We start from the raw sequence: 25,877 nt of genomic DNA, 5'->3' as shown, positions 1-25,877 counted from the left end.
CTCAGTTGTCCCAGTCCACACCTCTGAAAGGGCTCTGCTGGGTGCCTCTAGCTTTGCTGGGTGGCCTCCACTAGTGCTGAGCTGGAGCTCTCCAGCTGCTGCCGTTGTGGGTGCTGGATCAGCAGGAATCAGTCCTGGTGCCAAAAAGCCTTGCTGAGGGCAGGGCCTCCCTCCTCAAATGGTCTTTGTCCTGCAGACATTGATGATGGGCAGTTTTACTTGAAGTAGCTTTTTCCTAATCATCTTACCCCCCCTTCAATTCCTGCCAGCTTTCTAGTCCTGAGATAGGAGCCCCTGAAGCTCTGGAGATGGGGCAGCTAATCCTCTGAATGCTAGATATGACCAGACACGGCCCTCGCCCTGGTAACCAAGGTTCAGTGCTTTAGACTTAGGGCTTATACCAGCACTTCTCAAACTCTTGGGTCTTAGGACCAGTTTCCACTCTCAAAATTAGTGACAACCTCAAACAGCTTTTATTTATGTGGTAATATCTATCAGTATTTGCCATAATAGAAATTAGAACTGAAAAAATTTTGAAATATTTATTAATTCATCTAAAATAATAGTAACAACTCATTATATTTTAACATTGTAATGAAAAATAGCCATAAAACCATATTTTTAATGAAAATAATCATAACAATTTTATTTTTTTGTGAAAAAAAATGTGGGTACCTTACTCCATGGAAATAGTAGGATCGTATTCCTGCTTTGCTTGATCTGTAGTTCTTAAATTTTAAAAAGTAGGTGTTGATTTCCTAACTTGCAAAATTACTTCAGACACAATAGTTTTCTCAATTCTGACTTCACCCGCATTGTTTCAACCTGCAGAACATCTCTCGCCTTGCCTTTTAGCACAAAAAGACAGCAAAACATTTATAGGAAATTAGAAACAATCCACCGCTATGAATATGAGTGTTTGTTTGTTGTTTTTTCCTTTTTTAGGGGGTTGACACTTGGGTTCATGGTTGTGATTCTGATATTATATATACATATGTTAGCCATAATTTCTATTGGTAAAACAGAATTCAAGTCTCATATGTAATGTAAATATTTTTAAATTTCACCATGTTTTCCCACCAATTAGGAACCTCAACAGCTAAACGTGTTTGTCTTGTCTGCCCAGAGATTTAGAAAGAGAACAGTGCTAAGTCAGCGTCTTTAGTTCTCAGAGCAGATGCAACTCAGAGTTCAACTGAAGATGATACAGGTTGGTCTTTAGGACTGAAGTACATTATACAGGACTTGGAGACTCTCCTCTTGAGAGCCACAAATGGCTTAAATTTGGAGAAACCCTAAAGGAAAAAAACTAAAGTTCAGTTTTATACAACACAGAAAGGTGACCTCTTGAAAGCAGTCTCTTGATTCCCTGCCTTAAGATCTGTGTGTGCCAGGTACGTGTCTAATTGGGCGGATGGTTGCTATTCTGTGTCCTGCACATTGACTTGGCTAAAACATTACGAAGCATTTTCTGATTTTAAGGGGTGTCAGACGAATCCCTTTTGGATGCCCATCTTTCGAAGCATAAGTAAAAAGGAGTGGTTTATTTCGAAGCCTAGGCTAAATTCAGGCTTACCTAGATGGTCGATGTGTTAGGAGATCTCTAATGGTGCAGGCTGAAGACACTCAATTCAACTTAGTGAAAGTGTGAATTATTTATGGATGACATTATTGGAAAGGAGAAGATTGGAGCCAGCCTCAGGCTTGTCTGTACCTAGGTCTCTCTCCTTCCTCTCCCTGTGTCCATCTCTTTCCTCTGAATTTGCTCCTTGGCTGGGTTCATCTCTCAATTTCTGTCATGTAGCAGCAGAGGCCATAGCAACTCGGAGGTCAGGCTTATAATTTGACATCTAAATGAAAGAACAATTTCTCCGCCTCTGTTTGGAAAATTCCAGGGGAGGACTGTGTCAATCAGACTGGGCCCCATATCAGAATGGACAGAAAATTCTGATGGACAGCCTTGTGTGTGGAGGGGGAAAAGGGGGGTGGACACAATTGCTTAAAAAATGGTGAGGAAAGGAGGCAGGGAAATGTTGTTACCAGAAGGGGCCCATGTATCAGACAGACTTACTCTATCGTGAAAGGAATGCCTTACATCATTCTTTAGTTGATATTTCTCCTTTGAACAAGGTCAATTTGCTGATGTCAAGAGACTGATTACTTCATGATCTTGTAAAGATCAAGTTACTTAACTTCTCTGCCTCACTTTCCTCATAATAATATAGCTGACTAGTACTGTATTTCATGACGCACTTGTGAGGAATAAATGTTTGGAACGATGCCTGACACACAGTAAGTGTTAAATAAATGGCTTAGTTCATAATAGAAGGACCAGGAAAATGGATGGAGTATCCATCTAGAATATCCACTGGGATAAAGTAGACACTGGAAGGATAGACAGGGTTGTAGATGCTGAAAAAGTCCATCCATCTGGCGGAGCAAGGTGAATGCTGGCTATAAATTGGAAACCACAGGTGGAAGTCTAGGCAAACCCCTCAGCACTCAGGGTCTGGCATCGCTGTCCTGAACCAGACACATGACAATGCCCGTCTCTCTCTGGCCCTCTCTGAACATTTGGAAATATGGGAGTAGAAGGTTATGGTTGACATTATATTTTGGATATGTTGTTGGCATTTAGTGTCTGGGGATGCAGTGCTTGGAACAGTCCTCCACAAAGAAGAATTATTCTTCTTAAAATGCCTAAAGCACCACCACAGATGAAAGAAACCAGAATGATCTCAATAGGCAGGTCCCAGAGTGACAGGGAATGTAAGAGCAGAGACATTGAGCAATCCATGCCTCAGTGGTTGAGGTCAGGCACCAAGCAATAAGGCCTCTAGCTACCTGGCTTTTAGGGTAGGATTCCTGTCTTCAGGGAGGAAGCAGAGAATAGAAAAAGCAATGCAGAGCTCCAAGTACACAGGAGCAGAGACAAAAGCTGCAGACATTGAGTAGTATCGGGCAGTTTATGCAGGACCATGGCCAACAGGCTAATCTCTGAATTTTACCCCAGCTATGCCACCTAAATGCTGGAAGATAGTATTTCCCTGAGGCTTGATTTCCTCTTCTGGAAAGGGAGTATAAGAAGAATAGCATCTACCTCGTAAGGATGCTATAAGGATCAGGGGTTTATCATGGCACGTGGCACATTGTACATGTCAGTCTAGAAAAGCTTCTGTGATTATTGTTGTTGTTATTGATGACAATACCAGAGATCTAATTCAAAGAAAATGCATAAGAAGTTAGGACCATAGCCTTAAGAAAGCAGAAGCACTGTTATCAGTCTGGGACATCTGCTCTGTCTGGTCACAGCTGAATCAGAATATGGAGACAGAGGTCCTCAATCCCCTGCTATGTCAGAGTAGGGTTGCTTCTTGGGACAAGGACAGATCTGATGCTGCCACAGGGATTCCAACATGTCCTTCTGTGGGGAGCCAGGACTGACATTTATGAACAGTTAAAAGCAATAGCATGTACAGTAGTATTACAGTTATGTAAAGTGTATAATACCTATGTTTGGTGATGTATGGAGGGAAAAACAAAAGTCTTGAAAGGACATGACCAAAATGTTAACAGGAATTTCTGGGGAGACTATGACGTTTTAAAAAAGACCATAGGGGGTAGCTGGTTAGCTCAGTTGGTTAGAGTGTGGTGCTAATAACACCAAGGTTGCCAGTTCAATCCCCGCATGGGCCACAGTGAGCTGTGCCCTCCTTAAGAAATAAATAAATAAATAAATAAATAAATAAATAAATAAATAAATGACCATAAATCTATTTTATAATTAGAAAAAAAGTTTGTTCTAACTGATATAAGACAGCATGTCAATCAGAGTTAAGAGTTCTGGAAAAACAGAGAAGTGAGAAATCAGTGTGGGAAGTTCTAAGGAGGTGGCATTTTGGGAGTTCCTGAAGGATGAATAGGATTCAGACATATGGATGGGAGAAGACCTCAGCCAGTAGGTAATCATGACAAATGTGCCCGTTATCCATTTATTGCCTCTCAGCTCTAAAATCCACTCTTTGCCCAGCTTTGTGATTCTGGAGCTGGACACTGTAGATATTCCCGTCTACAATGCCAGTTCGCACGACGTTAGGCTTTGTTGTGCCACAGCGTGTTTGGGGGATGGAGAAAGAACCTCCTGACCAAGGGAGGGACTGCAAAGAGCAGACCAAGATCAGTCAGATAAAGCACAAGAAAATCATGTGCAGACTTAAACTCTAGGCGGAAGAGGAGTTCATTTATGTACTGGAAGCCTCGTGAGAAATCTCCTCCACATTCCCGAAGGTCTCTCAGGGCCTGCCCAACACAGCCAGCGAGGCCTCCCAAGCATTTTGCCTTCTGGCCTGCTCATTCCTTCCTGCGCAGCCTGTCTCTGATGGTCTGCACCTTCCTGACAGGTACCGACCGACTCCTCGTAACGCAGAGCACACCACATCATACTTTTCATACCACTTTACCTTTGCCCACGATATTGCCAGTACCTGGAACACCCTCTTCTATTCCTTGATGGCTTGGTGAATATCTCTTTGTCCTTCAAAAATCTGATCGGGCATCATTTTTTGTGAAAGAAGTTTCCTGATTCTCTTCCCTCCAGATTAATAACCCCCTTCTACATTTCTTCTTGGCTGCCTCTAGTCCATGCATCAAGTTATCCTGGGCTTATTTAGAGTCTTTTTTCATCTTTTCTCCTGGACTAAACTTCTTAATGGCTTTAATTCTTTCTTGTATCTTCAGAGCCTAGCAGACTGCCTGGAACATAACAGGTGAACTAAACTGACTGGGGCTGTGCCCAGAATGCTAAGGGCATCTCTAGAAGGGACAATTGTGTTTGGGGGGTGAGGAGGGAGTTGGAACACACAGAATTAGTGGGGCATGATTGTTAGGGGTAGGATAACATTTTGGTGTTTCTGGTTTAGGAGCTGTTGGCTATCCAATATCTATTCCAGTAAATTCCATCAATGCAATGTCTGTCAGTCCTCTCTCTGTTGCACACAGTCAGGGGTAAATGGTGGAAGAATTAGAATCTACAGTTAATGTCTGCATTGGGCCCAACCTATGAAATTATGAGAAGGAAAGTATCTGTACTAACTCAAGAGATTCTCCATGTTCATTTCAGTTAAAATGCCCTCTTAACATAAAGGAGGGGAAAGTTCAGAGGCACACCGTGGAATATTCATCACATTGCTGGCATTCTGCGGAGAATTGGGCTGGTTAAGTGGCTCCCTGGCTTGCTCGCTCTTACCTATCCTGAGCTGGGAGCATCTAGATTTTGATTGGACTATTGCCAGAGCTCATTAGCATAATGTACCTTGACCTGGATTAGGGAACAGTAGCTTCTGCGTAGAAAATGACCAGAGCCTGCTAGGACCTGAACCAGAGATACATCACAATATTGCCTGCATCTCCATAAGAAGTCAGAAGGTAAGGAAGCCAGAATTCCTGAGAAGAGGCAAATAGAAGGGATGCGGTAATGGCCTCCCCATTCTTCCAGGGTTCCATTTGTTCTAGTTGGTTTTCTGTAGAAACGATGAAAATTGAATACACTTTGGCCTGAGTTGCTTTTGGAAAAAAAAGGAAGTCTTGACAAATTTAGATTTTTTTAATCCTGGAGGGAAGCTGAGTTTGTTTATGTCCTAAGAGCTGCAAACGGTCTTTTCTTCTTTTCTATGTTTTGCTCTTAACCTGCAGGGAAATATTAATGTTCACTTATTTGGCAAAAAATGTCAGAAAAAATTAAAAAGCAATTGTAATTCTTCTGCACCAAGATATTTGATTCCCCTCTCCTTAATTTAAAAACAAAAGAATTACGTCTATGTTAACTAGGCTTAAAACAATGTTTTTCATTTTGGGAAATGTCAATCTTGTTATTCAATTTTTTTTTTAAAGATCAATCTATTCCAATTAGCTATAACAAATTTTAGGCCAATTGAGTCACTGTTGTTAATAATCAAAGGAGTAAGTACATAAGACTGTTGATATCACATTTTCACTTGATATTTGTGTCTGATATACTTGTCACTTACATCTTCTAAATTAAGGTCTGTGGCATTGTTTCTTCAGTAACTCAATGGTTTTTTTCCAAACATAGAATTTGATATAAAACTCATGTGGATTTAATGTCAGTGTTTGAAATGGGAGCAGGGACTTCATGTGTGAACACTAGGTGACAGGTGAGTGTGGGTAGGTGGGAGAGGGAGGGAAGAGACTCCGTTTAGCTTGTTATTTAATGGCCAGGAACTTCATTTATACGTTCAGGTCAATAGTCGTCTATATCCATACACTTTCCCTCAGTATATTTCAGTGATTGGCAAGTATATTAGGGTTACATAAAATCAAAAAGGAAGTCATGGGACTTCCTAAGGTTTAGATTATTAATCTAACTTGTAGTTTGAGTTTAGTATTGAACAGACCTATGTGACATCATTATGTCCCTTGCTTTTACAAGAGCACAAGTAAATGGTAATAATATAGTATTTTCGATCCACAGCTGGGAACACGTGTATGCAGAGGGCTGACTTGAGTTATACTCAGATTTTCAACTGTGAAGAGGGGTGTTGGCTCCCCTAACCCCCCTTCTCCCCCCGCCCCTGCATTGTTCAAGGGTCAATTGTACATGTAAACATGTTTCACTTCATATTCTACTAACAGGCACATTTCAACTGCAAAATGACTAGTTTCTATTCTCTGTAGAACACTTCAAACAAGTTTTTCTTTCTTTCTTTCTTCTTTCTTTCTTTCTTTCTTTCTTTCTTTCTTTCTTTCTTTCTTTTCTTTCTTGATTCATAAATCTCCTTTAACTAACTATACTTAGAAACTACAGCAGTATTTCTCATGGGGGAAGAAATGCAATTTGCACAAAATTTTTTGAATTTTTATTGTTTACATACTACAATTTAATCAAAGTAAAGTGAGACAGAATTTTCTTTTGGGGTGCAGGAAAGAGTAAGATCGCTAAAGATAAAGTCAGAAAGTGTTGAAGAGTGCTTGGAGTTAAACGATAAGAAACACTACTTTAGAGCAGTAGTTCTCCTGCAATTTTTCCCCCAGGGGACATTTAACATTGTCTGGAAACATTTTTGGTTGTCATAACAAAGAAGGGTGGTTTACTACTAGCATCTAATGGACAGAGACCAAAGATACTGCTAAACATCCTACAATTTACATGATAATCCCTCACAATAAAGAACTATCACGTCCAAAATGTCAATAATGCCAAGATTTTAGAGGAATCTCATATGAGCATATCATTTGGTAATATTTGAAGATATAAAGTACACACTGGATTTATTGAGCAGATCAAAATTAATTTCTATGGCAATTTAGATTAAAAAAAATACTTCTAGACACATCTGGTTGTGATGTTCCCCTCTTATAACTTCCACCATGATAGCTAATTTATGAAGGCATTTCCGTGGAAACAACTCCAAGCCAGTTCTCCCTCCCAAACACAGGTATATGTGGAGGAAAATGTCCTACCCATTGGCTACAGGTGACAGTGGTTCCTACTAAGGTCTTCACAACCTGGGTCTAGCAATGAGAAAGGAAGCCCAAACCCAGGGGTTAAAGCAGTGATCACCGTGCTTCTGATTCCCAATGGTCAAGCTTTATTTCAGCAAGATCCCTAATAGCTTCTGCATTTTGTTTCTCTTTGTATGTTGGTGCTTGCAAAAATGTCAATAAAATCGGTTTTTCTGTCGGACAAGTACTGATTTTTATCTCTTTAACAGTCCGCATTATTGTCATTTATTTTTTATCATCAGAAAACAGTCTCCTAGTCTAAGCTTCTTGCGTGGACCGGCTTCTTGAGTGGACTGACCCAAGAGGCTGTGAGAGCAAAATTCTCAAGCACTTCTGAGGGGAGTTGAATAGGCGGAAACTGGTGGGTGACCTGACTTTATCATGGAACCTGAGGACTTTGAGTCTGAGGAGAAAGAGATATTAAGCTGGGACATTAATGATATGAAACTGCCACAGGTATGTACTTGCTATGATGATCTGCCTTTAACATTTGGCTATGAAACCTTGACTATGAACTTGTTAAGACTTTGAAGAACGTTGGTGGGGGTCCCCACTGAGTAAACTCCTTCCTCTCCGTTAGAGCTTCAGCTGGATATCAGGCTGAAGAATTTTAAGAGGATATGCCAAGACCTATGATGTGCGTAGGTCTTTGATTTTGCAGTGTCACATCCTAGAGCAGGAGTTTTAATGGGGTTTGAGAATCCCCTAAAATGATGGGCAACATTGTGCACTAACATGCATTTTTTTCTGGGACAGAAGATCCATATCACTCATAAGATCTGTAGACAAAAGAAAAAAAGAACTACTTCCCTGGAGGGAGTCTCAGGGCTTATCAAATTTCATGTCCCAACATGAATTTTCAAAACAAAAGCATTCTCAGCTCCCCAAGACATTAAACTGCAAAATTTATGACAAAAATACACATTCAATTTTGGAAATGTATCATTTATAGTTCATAGAAAATTTTGATTTCTCACGGAAATAGTGAAATGCCCTTCGATTTGGTTAATATGCTAGGGAAATTATGAAAAGTGCAAATGTCTCTTAAAATTTTCTGAGCAGAGACAACACCATTCTCAGCTGGGTGGATGCTGGCTCTGGAATCGTATCAAGAACCAGTTAAGGTGAAACATAAAATGTCTTGGAAGAATTTCCAAGCATATTTGATTTTATGTTTTGTGAGCTTATCTCGGGGCAGAGTGAAAGGACTTAGAGACAAAGTCCTGACTTTGAATTCCAGTTCTATCTTCTTTTATTTGCAAATTCTCAGGGAGTTATTTACCTTTTCCGATACTCCCCTTCCTCTTCTAAAAATGAGGTGGTTACACTACAGCGTCTCTCATGTACCCATTTAGTTCTAATCATCTAGGATTCTGTGACCTGAGATTTGGAAGGTGACCTGCATTCTAGAACTGTGGGCCAGTGCCTATCACCATGCCTGGCATGGATTAAAGCAACGACAGACAATTAGGGAATTTATGAATGAATGGCTTCACTGCTTATAATTTGTGTGACTCAAAACAGATCAATTTTCTTAAGTCTTAGTTTCCTCCTCGGTTATGAAAATAGTAAATCCTATACACCCTGCCTAAATCTCTTAATAGTTTAGAGCAATGTTTCCCAATATGTGTTCTGTGAGTATAAGTTACAAGGAGTTTTAATGGGTGCTGTGAAGAAAGAAAAAGAAAAGTACTAGGCTTAACGAAGTTAAACAGATTTCTTTACTGCAGACGTGGAGGCTTTGTAACTGGCCTGGGCATTGGTATCTCTCCCAAGAGGAGGCTGTGTTAGGCAGGATAGCCCTAACTTATTTTTGACCATGGAGCCCTTTCTTCACGGAGCCCCTCAGGTAATTTAACGTTCCTTAGACCACCTGTTTGGGCATTTAAAAAATGTTGTTTAATGGGTCAAATGGCATAGCTTGTTATCACTATAAATTTCCCCAATTTCATTCTCTGTCGCACCCATACAAAGAATTTATAGTTTATTTTTTGTAATTCTGTATTCTTGCCAGAATCGTTACTTCTGCAATACATGGGCAAATTCCTACAACTTGTAAACAAATTCCTCACCTGTTAACCCACTCACATGCTTCAAGTTTTAAGATGGTCACCTGAATGTTAATTGTGTCTTCTGGTCCTAGAAACTCCGTATCTCTTTACATGTCTCAGATAGGACAAGATTTATGGGTTAACGTTTGACAACCGTGAATGGTGATGTCCTTATCAGGACATCAAACATTTTTGAGTGACTAGAAGGTGCCAGACACTATAGCAGGCTTGGGAATACACGGGCCACTGAGCGGTGTTGACGTCCATGAAAAGTACCTATGATCTTCTGAGCTAATAGAACAAGATTAGTGCCCAAATAGAGAATCAATGCTGTGTAGAAAAATGCTAGAGGTGCTTAAAAGAGGACGTTCGTAATTCAACATGACTTGGGCATGGAAAGCAAGGCAGAGCTTCTGGCAAAGGGCTTTCTCTAGAGAAGTGCATTCATTCTAAAATGTGGGAGGATTAGGGCGAGTGAAGAAAGTAATCAAGACAATTAAGGCAGAGTAGGACGCTAAAGTCTGAAAGCTATTCCAAGTCAACTTTGGAGGGAGCTTGTGCACAGCTGTGCAGCAAGATGTGGGAGGCTGCAGACTGGCAGGGTGTTTTGGAAGCTGGCTATCCTAAGGATTTGGTTATTTTATAGGCAGTGGGAGGCTTATTGGGCTGGAAAACATGATCAGATCTAGGGCTTGGAAAGGCTCCTTTCCCTTAGTAAATCATCCGTCCCCAGTTTGTTTCAGGTATGTTTCCTCTTCCTTTCAGCTGCGAATATGTCTTTACAAACCTTCATTTCACTTGTTTCTGGTCACTCCTCTGACTTGTAGTTATTTTGATACCATATCTCCTTAATCCAGCAGGGAGCCAGCCCAGAACTGTTGGAATTTAAATTACTCAAAACCATCATTGATAAAAGTCTGTTTATTCCAGGCTAATACAATACACCAATTTTGCATTTGTAAAGTTCAGATATAATAGCTTTAGGGTTTTCTTGGTGCAAGCAGCAAATGTTTGTTGTTGGTTTAGTTTTACCTTCATTAAAAATGTTTATTACGGGATCCCAGGACATGTCACACTTTCATGAATACTGATTGTGATATTTGAGAGCCTTGAATCCCTAAGAAATTTCTTTATTTCTCTCTCTCTCTCTCTCTCTCTCTCTCTCTCTCTCTCTCTCTCTCTCTCTCGTTCCTTCCTTCCTTCCTTCCTTCCTTCCTTCCTTCCTTCCTTCCTTCCTTCCTTCCTTCCTTCCTTCCTTCCTTCCTTCCTTCCTTCCCTTCTTTCGGTTGAAAATTGAGAAGAGAATCAATTCCTTTTTCTCCTAAATGTACCTGTTTCAGCGGGGAGATGAGACCACCCACTCCATTCTTAATGCTAGCCAGTTTCTCTAAGCAAAAGTACAGGGTGTTCCAACAGCACAACAGCAGAAAAACACCCGGAATTATTTTGTTCCTAAGCATGAGCAATTTTCAGGTTAAACCCATAGTCAAAGCCACACCAAGCCATAAACTCACAAAATCCAAGGCTTAAGTACATATTTTGTAGAGGAAAAAAGAAAGCTATACATAGGCTAAATATAAATGCAGACCAACCTAAAACCTCGTGACTCAACTACAAAGAGGTCACATCTCCAATTAATTAATTCCTGGACCATGATTTTAGCCAGCAAAATTTCCTTTGCCTTTGCAGGGGATGATGAGCCCAAAATTGTGAGCAAAGGGGACTTTTTGAGCTCTTTCTGTGAATTCATGTGGCTACATGTAATTCAAATGAGCCAATTGCAGTCATCTTTCTTTGTGTCTTGGTGCTAGGGAGGTAACAGGTAAACTGGATTCTGTATTTCTTGTCAATTATTATCTGGCTGCATAATCAGGTCACGTTGTCACAAAGTTACCCATGACTTTGTCGACTTTGTCCCATTTTCTTGATTTTGAAATTCCAATGGCAGTACCTATATGGGCTCCTATGGTCAGTGGGTCTCCCGCGATTGGGGCCAGGATTTTGTTATCCTGTATGTCTGGTGTGATGGGGATGGGAACCTCACTGCATCTGGGGGTAGCAGAGCTCTCTTCTGGGTGCCTGTCAGGCGGTTCCTTACTGAGTGGAGTGAATTGGGAAAGGAAAGGGAGAAGAAAAAAGAGAGGTAGGTGACAGAGAGAGTTTGGAAGCTGGGGTACTCTGGCCTTGTCTGAGCAAAATAGGAACTTGTTGTTCTGAGTCTTGATCCCTTAACAAAGGGAGGAAATGGCAGGTTTAGCCTAAGCAGTAATTCTTGACTTAACTCAAAAGCATTTTGTTGAATTGAATTTCTCTTTGATAACACTTGGAGTTTGGTTTCTAGTTGGCTCAGAAGAGGTAAGTTCTTGAAAAGTTGTATGTAAATCAAAATGTTGGTTGAATTTTTTTTTTCTGTGTTCTATAAGTAATATCTAAAAATTTCCCCCCTATCTGATTTGCTTAAAGATGTATCAGCTTGCTATCCCTGTTTTATGTGAAAACATTTATTTATAAGGAATTAATAAGCTATTTTTATAGTTAAAGAACTGGCAGATAATTGCTTTATATGAGAATAGACTATCTTCCAAATGAAATTCAATTTAATATAACATTATAATGTAGATATTTTTGATAACTAATTTTAATAGAATTTTAATTTATTAGCTGTATATAATAATGTATATTTAATTCTTGAGGTAGCCTATTAAAACTTCAAGTAGTTAAGTACATTAGAATGAGGGGAAGATGAAGGGTGATTTATGATTGATTGCATAGAATTTCAAAGATTTTGAATGAGTTAGAGGATTAAGTCTCTTAGTAGAAAATTACACACAGAAGTCATAGAAACATTAATTAAACTCCCAATGATATTACTGATGAGATTATAAAATATAAATTAGATAGATTTACATCTTGGACACCTTAGGAATATTCCCTTTAAATTATAAACGTCTTAACCAAGAGGAAAATCAAAGAGTTACTCATGAAAAGTTAGGAATTAAAGTAAACAAAAGATCTGAAAAAGGAAAATATTTTGTGAGGATTTGCTAAACAAGATTAAGAAATTATTATCCTGTCTTTTTAAATTTTCCTCTCTGGTGCCTTAAATTTAAAAAGCTTTAGGAAATCTCTATCATTCATTTGACACCTGGTTTCCTTTGCATTATTGTGATCTGGGTTTTCTCTTAATTTTAATGTCAAATGATGTCAAAGGACTGGGTATAAATAAATAGCCAAGAGAATAGCATGATGTGAACACATTTACTCCTAGCAATATTCTCAAGTCTATACGTCATCAAAATTATTACTGCACTATTAATGGAACTGGAAAACTAGACTGCCAGTGCTGTTGAAAGAAAGAAAAAAGCTTAAACAGCAACCAAGGCACAACTACAACATTAGGGCACCCACACAAGGGAGACACCTGGAGCATGTGGCTCAGTTGACCAGGGAGACTGCACCACTGGGCCCCACAGCACACCTACTACATAAGGCCACTCTTCCAAGACCAGGAGAAGTAGCAGTTCTACTTAGTACATAGAAACAAACACAGGGAGGCAGCCAAAATGGGGAGACAAATAAACATGTCCTAAATGAAAGAACAGAACAAACCTCTAGAAAAAGAGCTAAACAAAATGGAGGCAAGCAATCTACCAGATGCAGAGTTCAAAACACTAGTTATAAGGATGCTCAATGATCTCAGGGAGAACTTCAACAAAGAGACAGGAAACATAAATAAGAACCAGTCAGATATGAAGAATCCAATAACTGAAATGAAAAATAAATTAGAAGGAATCAACAGTAGATTACATGAAGCAGAGAATTAAAGTGGCGATTTGGAATATAAGTAGCACAAAATACCCAATTAGAACATCAAAAAGGAAAAAGAATCCAAACAAATACAAATAGTTTAAGGGGCCTCTGGGACAACACCAAGCGTACCAACATTTTTCTCATAGGGGTATGAGAAGGAGAAGGGAGAGAGCAAGATATTGAAAACCTATTTGAAGAAATAATGACAGAAAACTTCCCTGACCTGGTGAAGGAACTAGACACACAAGCCCAGGAAGCGCAGAGAGTCCCAAACAAGACAAACCCAAACAGGCCCACACCAAGACACATTGTAATTAAAATGCCAAAGGTTAAAGATAGAGAATCTTAAAAGCAGCCAGAGAAAAGCAGCTAGTTACCTACAGGGAGCTTCCATAAAACCATCAGCTGATTTCTCAACAGAAACTTTGCAGGCCAGAAGAGATTGGCACAAAATATTCAAAGTAATGAAAAGCAAGGACCTACAAACAAGATTGCTCCACCCAGCAAAGCTATCGTTTAGAATCAAAGGACAGATAAAGAGCTTCCCAGACAAGGAAAAGCTAAAGGAGTTCATCACCACCAAACCGGTATTATAAGAAAAGTTAAATGGACTTCTTTAAGAAAAAGAAGAAAATATAAAAAATGAATAATAAAATGGCAATACCTATATCTCTATCAACAACTACTTTCAATGTAAATAGATTAAATGCTCCAATCAAAAGAAATAGGGTGGAATCTTTTCATCTTTACAATAAGCCTTCCTCATAGGTATCACTGTTATTGTAAATAGGATTGTAAATAAAATGGGAGAATCAAGCCAAAGAAGACAAAGCGTGATTGCCTCCTATGCTTCATGTCTTTCTGAAACCTAGTCTGACCACTGAGGCCCTTGTAACCTTCTACTTCATCTATATAATTCATAAGACCCCCGTTATATTGATTTATTTTGTGCTGCTCATTAAGACTATGTGATTTGGGTATCTTTTCTTCTCCACTGCGTAATGTCTTCAACCTCTCCCATTTTCTTTGGCCTCTTCCTCCCAGCCTACAAACATGAAAGTCTTTTCAGATAACAAACCAACACATCGAACAAAATCATTTCCTTAACTTTTCTTCTACTTTCTTTATCTCCTTAGCTGGCTGAGTTTCCTGCTTCCTAAAAGAGCAGGTAATACTCTTTGGCACTACTTGGCACTCTGTTCTCTTGACCTTGAGGGCACCCCTCTCTCTTGCTTCTATTCAATGTTCTCCTGCTTCTGCTCAAACTCTCCGATCATATGTTTTGAGGCTCCTCCATTGGCTCGTCTCTCGTTGTCTTCTTACTTATTGGTATTCCCTAGGGCTCATCTATTCTTAACATGCATTCCCTGTATTCTTCACTTGCTCCAATATTGTAAGTACGCTAACAGTTCTTAAATGCATAGACTTCTTTCTGAAGTCTAGAATCACGTTTCTGATTGCTTATCGTGTACCTTGAAGGCAACATATCAACAACAGAATTTATTTTTTCTCCAAAACAGTTTCTTTTATTCACCCTCTTCCTTAGGGAAACTACGTGAATTATTCTTAATTCCTTCCTCTCTCTCTCTCCTTTACTTCTATGGCATGGTTGATTGTACTCCTAACTATCTCTTGAATTCATCTAATTATTTCCATTCCATTTCTTGTGGCTTTATTATTGTTCTCACCACCTTTCCCCTGAGTTACCAGAACCTTCTTGATAATGTTGCTTGCCTTCATTTTCACCTACCTCCAATGTAATTCTTGCCTAGACTGCAAGTGAAAAAAAAAAAAAAAGAAAGAAAAGAAAGACATAGGGTGGCTGAAAGGATAAGAAAGCAAGGTCCCTATATATGCTGCCTATGAGAGACTCACTTGGGATCAAAAGATACACAGAGACTAAAGTAAAGGGATGGAAAAAGATATTTCATGAAAAAGGAAACAAAACAAAAAGATCTGGGCTAGCAATACTTATACCAGACAAAATAGACTTTAAAACAAAGGCTGTAACGAGACAAAGAAAGATCCAGCAATTCTACTTCTGGGTATATATCTGAAGAAACCCAAAATGCTAATTTGAAAAGGCATATGTATCCACATATTCATTGCAGCATTCTTTATAATAGCCAAGATATAGAAGCAACTAAGTGTTCATCAATAGATGCATGGATAAAGAAATAGTATGTAAATACAATGGAATATTACTCGGCCATAAAAAAGAATGAAATCTTACCATCTGCAACAACATGGATAGACCTAGAAGGCATTATGCTAAGTGAAATAAGTCAGACAGAGAAAGACAAATACCATATGATTTCACTTATATGTGGAATCTGAAAAACAAAATAAACAAACAAAAAACAGAAACTTATAGATATAGAAAACATTTTGATGGTTGCCAGATGGGAAGGGGTTTGGGGTGGATGGGTGAAAAAGGGGAAGGGATTAGAACCTACAAGTTGGTAGCTGCTAAATAGTCATGGCATAGGGAATATAGTCAATAATATTGTAATAACTTTGTGTGGTGTCAGATGGGTACTAGATTTATTGGAGTGATTATTTCTTAAGTTTTATAACTGTCTAATCACTATGTTGTACACCTGAAACTAATATAACTGTAACTGAAAAATTAAAAAATATTTTTAAAAAAATGAAAAAGCTTAAAAAACAATGGAATAGAGAACATATTGTGGGTCCTAACACAAACCTCTACAATGTTAGGTTAATTGAAAACACAGAGTATGTTATCCAACTACAATGGAATCAAATTAGAAATAAATAGCAAAAGGCAATAGGAAAATCTGTAAACACAGATTTTGTATGAAACAGTGTATCTGAAACAGTATATTTCTGAATAATCCATGGGTCAAAGAGGAAGCCTCAAAGGGAGATCAAAATATACATTAAATTGAGAGAAAATGGGGGGGAAATATATATATATATATATATATATATATATATATATATATATATATATATATATATATATATATATATATATAGAGAGAGAGAGAGAGAGAGAGAGAGAGAGAGAAGATGGAGATCATTTCTTCCTCCACAGGTAGGGAGTCTTTGCTTTAACCAAAATATCTGAGATGCTCTCACATATATCTTCTCCTAGTTCATGGGATTTATGACACTGATCAGCTTAAACGGGCCACTCACTTTTGCAACATGAAAATCTTAGCTTTTTCCAAGTCCACCTTGCCTGTGTCTCTGCTACCCTGACAACTGTGCTTTATATTTGAATAATTCAAATCCACCGGTAGAGTTTTACAGTCAAAATTGTTAGAGGAAGGTGTATATTTTAACCTGCATGTTTATTATTTCAGAGGATAAAATTTTGCTTCCTATGGCATTTCTTTGACAGAGAACAAGAGAGCATTGTTTGGAGCTTAGGTCAGAGGAAGAGAAGAGATGGTGGGATGGAGAAAATAGGAGGTGAGGCCACCTGAGCTGTCTCACCCTGGGGCATTGAATTGTATCCATCTCAGAATTACCAAGGAATTGAGGGAGAGAGAGAAAGATCTGGAAAAAGCAGGCAGTCCATTCAGCATCTTGGCCTGGCTGTGCTTTCTTCCTGGAAGCTCTAATGGAGCTGCCTGGTGGACCAGAGGTGACTTCTGCAGATGCCACACTCCTGTGATTTATGCCCTTGTGCTGTTCTCCTCTGGAGCAACTTCCCCTTTCTGTAGCACAGCAGTTACAGTGTAGCACTCAGAGGGCCAGCCATTGTCATTGCCCTGAGAAGGAAGGTCATGGAACCAGAGTTGCACCAATTAAGCATTTGTTTTGTAGGGACTTGCACTTCTGTCTTGCATTTGGCTTGGCAAGGTTTAAAGCAGGGGTGTCCAAACTGCAGCCCATGGGCCAACTGTGGCCCACAATCCATTGTTAATTGGCCTGCAGCAAATTCCAAACATATATTTAGTTTACTTAAATAAACCAGGTGAGGCAATATGTACTTCACCTCGAGTGAGTGGTCCGGCTGTTTGTGTATTTTACCGCATATGACCCTTGGTAAAAAACATTGAAAAAAGTTTGGACACCCCTGGTTTAAAGCATGAAATGACCTCTCTATGGGCCTTTTCTCCCCTGAAGGCTGGTGGTTCTTTCAATCACATTGCTGGTTGTGTATGGCCCTAGTAGACTTAGTAGAGTAACAGCTACGGCTGATGTGGAACTTGCTATGGGCCAGGCACTGTTTTACATGTTTTGCACATATTAACTGATTTAATCCTCCTGAAATCCCTGTGAAGTGAGTAGTCCTGTTACCTCCATTTTACAGAGCAGGAAACAGAGGTACTGAGAGGGCAAGGAACTTCGTTAAGACTCACATCCAGGCCATCTGCCTCCATGGGCCATGCTCTTAGCCAGGAATCAGCAAACTTTCTATAAAGGGCCAGATAGTAAATATTTTAGACTTTGTAGGCCATACATTTTCTGCTATAACTACTCAACTCTGCAGTGGTGGTGTAAAAGTATTCATTTAAATGAATAAACATGGTTGTATTCCAATAAACTTTATTTATCAAAACACAGTGGGCTGGATTTGGCCTATGGGCCTTAGTTTGCAGACCCGAGCTCTTAACTGCTAATCTCTCATGCACATAAAACCTCTAATATTTCCTCAGACCCACCTCAGGTCCCATGACATTCCATTCAAACAACAACTATCATTACGTAAGACTTACAGATCTGCTCTTTACAGTACTTTTTGAGGTGTGTGTCATCAGTGTCCCCATTTTAAAGAAGAATAAAGTGAGGCTTCAGAGACCAAATCATATGTCCAGAGTCTCATGTTACAAAGTCCTTTAGCATGGTCTAAACTTGAAATCTAACTCAATAAACATCAGTACCCTGATAACTCCTTCTGGACCTTCTAGAATCTTCTAGTCTGATCTTCTCGAATCTTCTTAATGACAATTGTTCTTATACCCTGCTAGGTTTCTGGAAGTTGTGGGGATGGATACAGCCCGAGTTTCACTACTTAGACAACTTATCGATTCTCACTCTAAGAACTAGGTGGGATCTGTCAAAGGGAGCATTTGTGTACCAAAGCAGGGCCTAAGGACCCATGAGCCACACATCAGTGACTAACATTTATATAGCGCTCCCTCCGTGCTAGGTGCTGTGCTAAGTATTTTTTATATATTATCATATTTAATCCTCAGAACTACTCAAGGTAGACAGGTCTTGTTATCCCTCTTACACAGATGAAGAAACAGATGGACAGAAAGCCAAACAACTTACGCTATAATGATTGAGCATCTTAGTTTAATTAGATGTTCACACACAGGGAATTGTGCCAGTCCTGGGCAAGAAGGCAGAAGCTTCCAGTCAAAGGAAACTCTTCCTTATTCCTCTCCCTGTTTGAGGCACATGAGTATGGGAGGAGAGAAACAGGAAGAACACCTCCACAGGGGAGGAAGCAGCTCTCGGAACCCTCCTGCGCCAGGGTTCTCCCGCCTTCCCACTGCTGGTGACTTTGCATAAACCCTTAACATTCTTACTAAGGTAGCTACACTATGGTATGAGGCATTATGTCACTATCCTGCCACAATGTATTCCACATAGTTGGGTCAGAGCACAGTAGTATTACTTCAGCCTCAAAAATTCTTAGTGAGATACGGTCATAACTCTTCTCACCAAGGGCTAGAGAAACAGCAATCAGGGGGAACTCAGAGGGACCAAAGTACAACTCACTGTGGTCCAGGGAGCAAATGTGCAGTACATACAGCAGTCCTGTCGCCACTGCGGTGCTGCCCTCTCAGCTCCCACTATCAGAACTAAACCCAGGTTGGTCTTTGCCAGAGGTTTCTCACCCAGATCCCGGGTGCCAAACCAGCCTTCATGTCTATTGACTCCTCAGGGATGGATAATTGTGTTTTCTAGCATCACATAGCATCATCTTCATGTTTCTATCAGAATGTGAAAAAGACTGACTGGTTCCAAGAATGGCCGGATTCCTATGAGAAGTACATCTACAGCTCGGAGGACAGGAATGCTCAGCGACACCTGAGCAGCTGGGCCATGCGCAACACCAACAATCACAACTCCCGCATCCTCAAGAAGTCCTGCCTGGGCGTGGTGGTGTGCAGCCTGGACTGCTCTGCCAAGGAGGGCCGCAAGATCTACTTGAGACCTGCGATCTGTGACAAAGCCCGGCAGAAGCAGCAGAGTGAGTGGGGCTTTGCTGGCCATCCATTTTCTGCTATAACTACTCAACTCGGCAGTGGTGGTGTAAAATGATTCATTTAAATGAATGAATTTATTTCTCTCCTGGCATTGGAGAGAAAGCTGGCATCCATTCAAATCCTCCTGCCAGATGGGCCACTATATCCCAGCACATCCCAACAGCCCAACCTTTACATTGGAGTGTGGTGGAGACCAAGGCTCCTTACTGTGTAGAACGTAGTAAGGAGAGCCAACCAGCCCCTCCTCCCCCATGGGGAACATGGCCCACCATTAAAACTGCTCTTTGGGTGAAGGCAAAGATGCCCCACTTACGGGACTAACAGTAATTCATCAGTGCGCCCACAGGAAGATTAAGAGAAAGATGTTTATTAAACTCGCCCCCTGACGCCTTGGGGAATGGGTCCCTAAATGATCTCAAAGAGGACTTTGATGTGGAGTGGCAGCACTGGGACTACATTTGAGATTAGATTCACTTCCATGGCATTTAGGTTCATGCCACAATCACATGCCGAAATATGTGCTCAGTTTGTTTTTTTATCATATTCATCGGGTTGTGAAATAGATGCATTCAGCCTGCCCTGTGCCTTGTCCACTTCAGGCCTCAAGTTGCTTCATGTTCTTTCCTTGTCATTTGTCTTCAAGACCTGCTTTCAGGGTAGGATCTGGTATCAGTCATTTATACTCAAGTGAAAATGTAGTAGCTGTGTTCTCTCTCCCATATGGCTTTGCCTCCTGCCTCTTAGTTCTAATCATGAAGTCAAAGAATGTTTTCTGCTTTTCTACAAAGCATTCCAAATATCAGTAAACAAGTAGGGCAGGATTTTCTTCTCAGAAGATCTCTCCCCTGACCTGTGAAATATCCCATTCTGTAGGCAGCTGCTTTTCCCCACCCATGTGTGAGACTGATCTGGACCATTATGGTGGCCAGGCCTGCTAGAGCCAGGGGTAATGCCCAGTGGCCAGGTGTATTCTCTGCCATCTTGGCGTCCAGGTTAACTCCATCAGAGTCAGCTGGCATGGTTCAGCCAGCTGTAGTCACCTTCCTCTGCTCTTTTGTAGGGAAACGCTGTCCCAACTGCGATGGGCCACTGAAGCTAATTCCTTGCCGAGGCCATGGGGGCTTCCCTGTCACCAACTTCTGGAGGCATGACGGACGCTTCATATTTTTCCAGGTTGGATTTGCGTTAGAGTGATAAGATGCCATTTCTCTTTAATTCGAGAAACGTTTACAGAGTGCAAGGAGAAGTTTTACACAAGAGACGCACAGGTGGATGAGAGCCAACCCCAAGCCTGAGGCACACTTTGGGCCAGCAATGTGTGTAGCCCACACCTCAATAGAGGCACCAAGCACCTGGCCCTGGGAGCCCAAGGAGGGGAGCTGGCCGCTTCTGCCTCGGGTTTCTGAGGGCTTAGTAATGAGATCATGCTCAGGCTAACACTGCTGCAGCAGTAGCCGTCAGCGAACCCCAGAATGAATACCAGCCCTGACTTCTAAGTAGCTCTATAAACGTAAACATGTTACTTTATTCCCCTAAGCCCCAGTTTTCTGTACTGACGGTGGGGGCCAGGGATACACAGGGGTGAAGAGTGGCCAATGACAGTAGACTGCCTGGGTTTGAATCAGTGGAGAACTTATAATCCTGCCCTCCGAAAAGAAAATGTTCTGATCTGTAGGGTTTGCCGATTTCTGTGATATAACTTTTCCTACTATGGCTGATGTCAACCTACCAGCCGTGTTTAACAACCAGCTCACAGAATTCCTGAATGTTTAACAATTGGCTTTCAGCTTGGCCAGCTCCAACACGCTTTGAATCCCAGCTCCCCCACTTACCAGGGGAAGCGACCCAGCTGGCATGCCTTAATTTCCCATTCTGTAAACTGGGGCTGGTAATGATGGTATGTACGTCAGAGGGTTGTGCTGAAGGTTGGATGAGATCGTATGTAATAAGCTTTACTTATTATCACTATGGATATGACTTTGCCAGCCACGTGGGTGACAAACACCATGAAAAGAAGGAGCGTCGTAAGCACAGTGCACTTGGGAGGTATTAAAAGGTTTAGGCAATCTTGTTGCAATAGTCAACCGTAGCAACACTCAGAGGGCAGGGCAAAGGGTTAAATTTTACACACCACGAAGTACCTTCCAGTTATTTATTTTAGCTCCTTGTCTCCTTTAAGTCAAAGGGAGAACATGATCATCCAAAACCAGAAACCAAATTGGAAGCTGAGGCAAGAAGAGCAATGAAGAAAGTGCACACGACATCTTCCTCTGTCTCCTTGAAGCTGAACAGGGGCCCAGAGGCAAAGGTAACTTTTCCCCGTGTGTGTTCACAACATAAGCAAACCACCACCCCTATGGGAAGGCAGTAGATTTCCCCAGTCTCTTACCTACAAATGAAAGCCAGAAATCTTACACTGTCAGGCTCATCTATAAGCAAGCATCTGCCACTGAAACTGAACCTGAGTTTGCCTTTTAATTTCTACCATCTCTGTAGCATGCTCTCAACTATAAATTCCATATAATTTTAGAATCATCTTCCCTACTACAATGAAAAAGAGTCTGGAATTAGTACTTAACCTATATTTGGCACTTTGAACTTTGGTTCTGATGGAACCCAAATTAACTGAAATGATCTCCCACAAACATTAGCCTCATGCTTTTTCCCCCCAAATTTTTAGTTTTCCCTAAAACAGATTATAGTTGACCCTTCAACAAAGCAGGGCTTAGGGGTGACCTCACCCAGCAGTCAAAATCTGTGTATCACTTTTGATTCCCCTAAAACTTAAGTTGTCCCTCAGTATCCATGGGGTACTTGTTCCAGAACCCCCTCAGATACCAAAATCCACAGATACTCAAGTCTGCTATATAAAATGGCGTAGAGCAATGCAGACAGTCGGCCCTCTACATCTGCCAACTCCCAACCATCAAAAACACTACAAGTATTTATTGAAAAAAATGCACATATAAGTGGAGCCATGCAGTTCAAACCCATGTTGTTCAAGGATCAACTGTATTCCTTGGCACACTTTACCAAGATGAAATCACCAGGCAGTTTCTGAAAACAATGGTCATCAGGGGTGGGGGTTGGGGGGAATGTGAAGTGAAGTCCATGCCTTTATGGGGGTTACACTATAGGTTTGTGGTTTGTCTGTGTAACAGTGATAGAAAGTCCTATACTTTTTCTACTGTTCAGTGCTTTACAAGTTTTTTCAGGAGAACAGAAATGGAGCCAGTCCATGCCCGGAGGCTCTAAATATACCTTACATTTCTCAAAAAATGTAACTTGTGTCTCTTTTCAGGAAACATGAGCTCTGAATCCAAATAACTGGTCCCTCATCCCTTCTCCCAGCCTTGGGACACGCTGAAGGGCATTTCTTCCCACTCACTCCGTTTGGTCACAGTTTCTCCACCCCTGTCCTCTTATTAGTCGATAGTTTTACATAAATAAGAGGATAACTTAATTCTCAACCAGATTCTTTTCCTATGATTAACTGGAGGACAATATACTGCCTTCGTTTATAAAAATAAGTTTACAACTTCATATTCTAGGAGTCTTATTTATGATTCAACAAAATGAGTTCAGAGAAAAGTCTCTTAAGAAAAAAAATAAATAAAACCCTAGTCTCTCAGACTCCAAACAGCACCAAGAAATAGAAAAGTCAACGAGGGAAATGATGATGATGGTGATGATGATGATGGAGAGAGAGAGAGAGAGAGAGAGCCTGAGAGTTGTACTGAGTATAAGATAATCTCTGAAGTTTAGTCTGACTTTTCTTAAACAGCCTCTTACAAGTGTCTCACAGAGGCATTTAGGATATCAGATTTGCCCGTGAGGGTGAAACATTTTAAACACACTCACGTCAGAGTGAAGGGAAACTCAGTTCTTACTGGTTAGTAAGATTTAAAATGGTAATGGAAGCAGTGTTTACTTCTTTCAGGTCTTGAGTGGTTTTGATGAAGCTGCTCTGTGCCTTTGTGCTTCAAGTATGTGAGGAACGAGGAAACTCTGACAGAGCACTTATTTGTAACCAGTGGGAGCCTGGGGTAGTTGTGTCAATTTGCTTAACTTATTAACATGAGCTTTTCACTTTTCTTTCCAGTCTCTTACAGGTGAAACACAAAGTTGGGGAAGTTTACCTTTAACTTGGTCTTTCCAGGAAGGCATCCAATTGCCTGGTAGTGACAGTGGACATTTAATAGCTAACGCTCCCCAGCAGAAGTCACCGAATGATTGCTTATTCAAGAGTTATGGTTTAGGGGGAACCACGGATCTGGCAGAGCCCACTTCCACCTTGGGCCCCACTGAGCTCTATGAGAAATACAAAGGGTCCAGTAGTCGGATCTACAGTAGTGGAGACCTGCTTCAGCCTCCTGTCTCTGGAGTCCTCGCTGATTACGATGACCTGCAAACATGGAACAAAAATGCTGCTTTGGGGAGAAATCCTCTTAATGACAACAGTTGTCCCAATTACCCTTTTCCTCAGACCAGCTGGCCTTACGACTTCTCCCCTTCCCAGAACTCTTCAGAACCCCTTTCCCAGCAGGTTCTAGTGGAACCACCTGCAGCCAAAAGTAGCTGTCACCCATTATGGCCAAATCCAGGGGTTGATCTTTATGAAGAGAAGGTACATGTGGATTTTAACAGCTATTACCCTTCCACTACGTGCCATTCACCTCAGGAAGACCCCTTTCTCTTTACCTATACCGCTCATCCTTACCATCAATATTCATTGCCAAGCAAGAGCAGTAAATGGAATTTTGATGAAGAAATGAGGTACATGGGTTTGGATCACTGCAAGAATGAAATGCTTCTAAACCTTTGTCATTTAAGATGATCCAAATCTGAGTCCTTGTGCACTGTTAGTGGGAATGTAATTGGGTGCAGCCACTGTGGAAAATAGTATGGAGGTTCCTCAAAAAATAAAAGTGGAACTGCCAGATGATCCAGCAATCCCACTGCTGGGTATATAGCCAAAGGAAACAGAATTTCTATCCTGAAGTGATAACCTGCACCCCCATGTTCATTGCATCATTGTTTATAATAGCCAAGACATGGAAATCACCTAAGTATCCATTGATGGATGATTCGATAAAGTTGTAAGATATATACTGGGGGTGCCAAAAAATATATATACAAGTGGACACTGGTCAATGTTGCCCAAGCAGTAGTTCGCCATAATCAGAAGTGTCTGGACACTTTGAGCACCTCTTGTAACTGCAGAAGTCAAACATGACTTGTATTCATCTTTTGTTATCTGTATATATTCAGTATTACCATTTTAATACAGTTTTCCTTTCCGAAAATGTGTATACATTTTTTTGGCACCCTCTGTATATACAATGGAACTCTATTCAGTCATAAAAAGAAGGAAATCCTGCCATGTGTGACAAGATGGATGGACCTTGAGGGCATTATGCTAAGTGAAATAAGTCAGACACAGAAAGACAAATACTGTATAATCTCACTTATATGACAAATCTTAAAAAAAAAAACACAAACCCAAATTCTAGAAACGGATCATATTTGTAGCTGTCAGAGGTGGAGGGTGATGTGTAGAAGAAATGGGTGAATGTAAATTTATCTTCTAGATGAAAGTCTGTAATCAGATAATATGTTTTGTAAATATTTTTCCCAGTTATTATATTGTATTTAATCCATTGTCACAAAAATGTTCTCCTGTGTTTTCTTCTAGAAGTTTTATATTTTCAACTCTTACATTTAGGTCAGTGATTCATTTCTAATTAATGTTTGTGTGTGGTATTAGGTAATCAGGGCTGAGCTTCATTTTATTTTGCATATGGATATTAAATTGATTCAGCACTATTGAATTAAAATTTTATCATAATTTTTTGTTAAATGAATATCCAGAATTGCTGCTTTTATAATTGCTCACAGCTAGGGAATTTGGTATACTATAATTATATTTCCTTTCTTAGACAACAGTTTGTTTCTCCTGGAGTTGATAATAGTCTCATCTCATTGTTTAATTTTCTATATAACCAACAATAGTTTATCCTTAAACACTGTCTAAGCAATAAAAGTAATTTTCTTCATAGTAACTCATAATTTTCTTAAGGACAGTCCTTCTAGAACCTTCCATCTCCCCTCAAATGTGGACAGATTGCTCTCTAATCCTGGTGTTCTTTGGATGTTCTTTCCTCTCCTTTCTCTGGGAATCCATATCTTTCTCCTCCTTGTTATATTCCCTAGTTTTGATGGAGCACATGCTATACTAGTTCCCTAAGGAAAGATGCATGGAAGATACATTTTTTGAGCCCATGCATGCTTGAAAATG

The 25,877-nt window shown here is 40.4% G+C and overlaps 1 protein-coding gene across 1 annotated transcript; it reads left to right on the top strand.

The window, feature by feature from the left end:
- Positions 1-5,350: 5,350 nt before the first annotated feature.
- Positions 5,351-25,635, top strand: GCM1 (glial cells missing transcription factor 1). Its single transcript, XM_019734610.2, has 6 exons — positions 5,351-5,424; positions 7,764-7,977; positions 19,311-19,563; positions 20,640-20,752; positions 21,759-21,887; positions 23,682-25,635. The coding sequence occupies exons 2-6, from the start codon at positions 7,903-7,905 to the stop codon at positions 24,414-24,416; spliced, it is 1,305 nt and encodes a 434-aa protein (XP_019590169.2). The 5' UTR covers positions 5,351-5,424; positions 7,764-7,902; the 3' UTR covers positions 24,417-25,635.
- The last annotated feature ends 242 nt before the right edge of the window (positions 25,636-25,877 follow it).

The sequence above is a fragment of the Rhinolophus sinicus genome, linkage group LG05 (assembly GCF_036562045.2).
Source record: "Rhinolophus sinicus isolate RSC01 linkage group LG05, ASM3656204v1, whole genome shotgun sequence".
Lineage (NCBI taxonomy): Eukaryota > Metazoa > Chordata > Mammalia > Chiroptera > Rhinolophidae > Rhinolophus > Rhinolophus sinicus.
The sequence above is the reverse complement of the archived record's forward strand: the minus strand, read 5'-3'. Positions and strand labels throughout refer to the sequence as shown.

Bases quoted from the DNA above. Each gene is read 5' to 3' on its own strand.
- GCM1 (XM_019734610.2), top strand. From the start codon at position 7,903: ATGGAACCTGAGGACTTTGAGTCTGAGGAGAAAGAGATATTAAGCTGG. The intron at 7,978-19,310 runs GTATGTACTTGC...TGTTTCTATCAG, and splicing joins ATGATATGAAACTGCCACAG to AATGTGAAAAAGACTGACTG. The intron at 20,753-21,758 runs GTTGGATTTGCG...GTCTCCTTTAAG, and splicing joins GACGCTTCATATTTTTCCAG to TCAAAGGGAGAACATGATCA.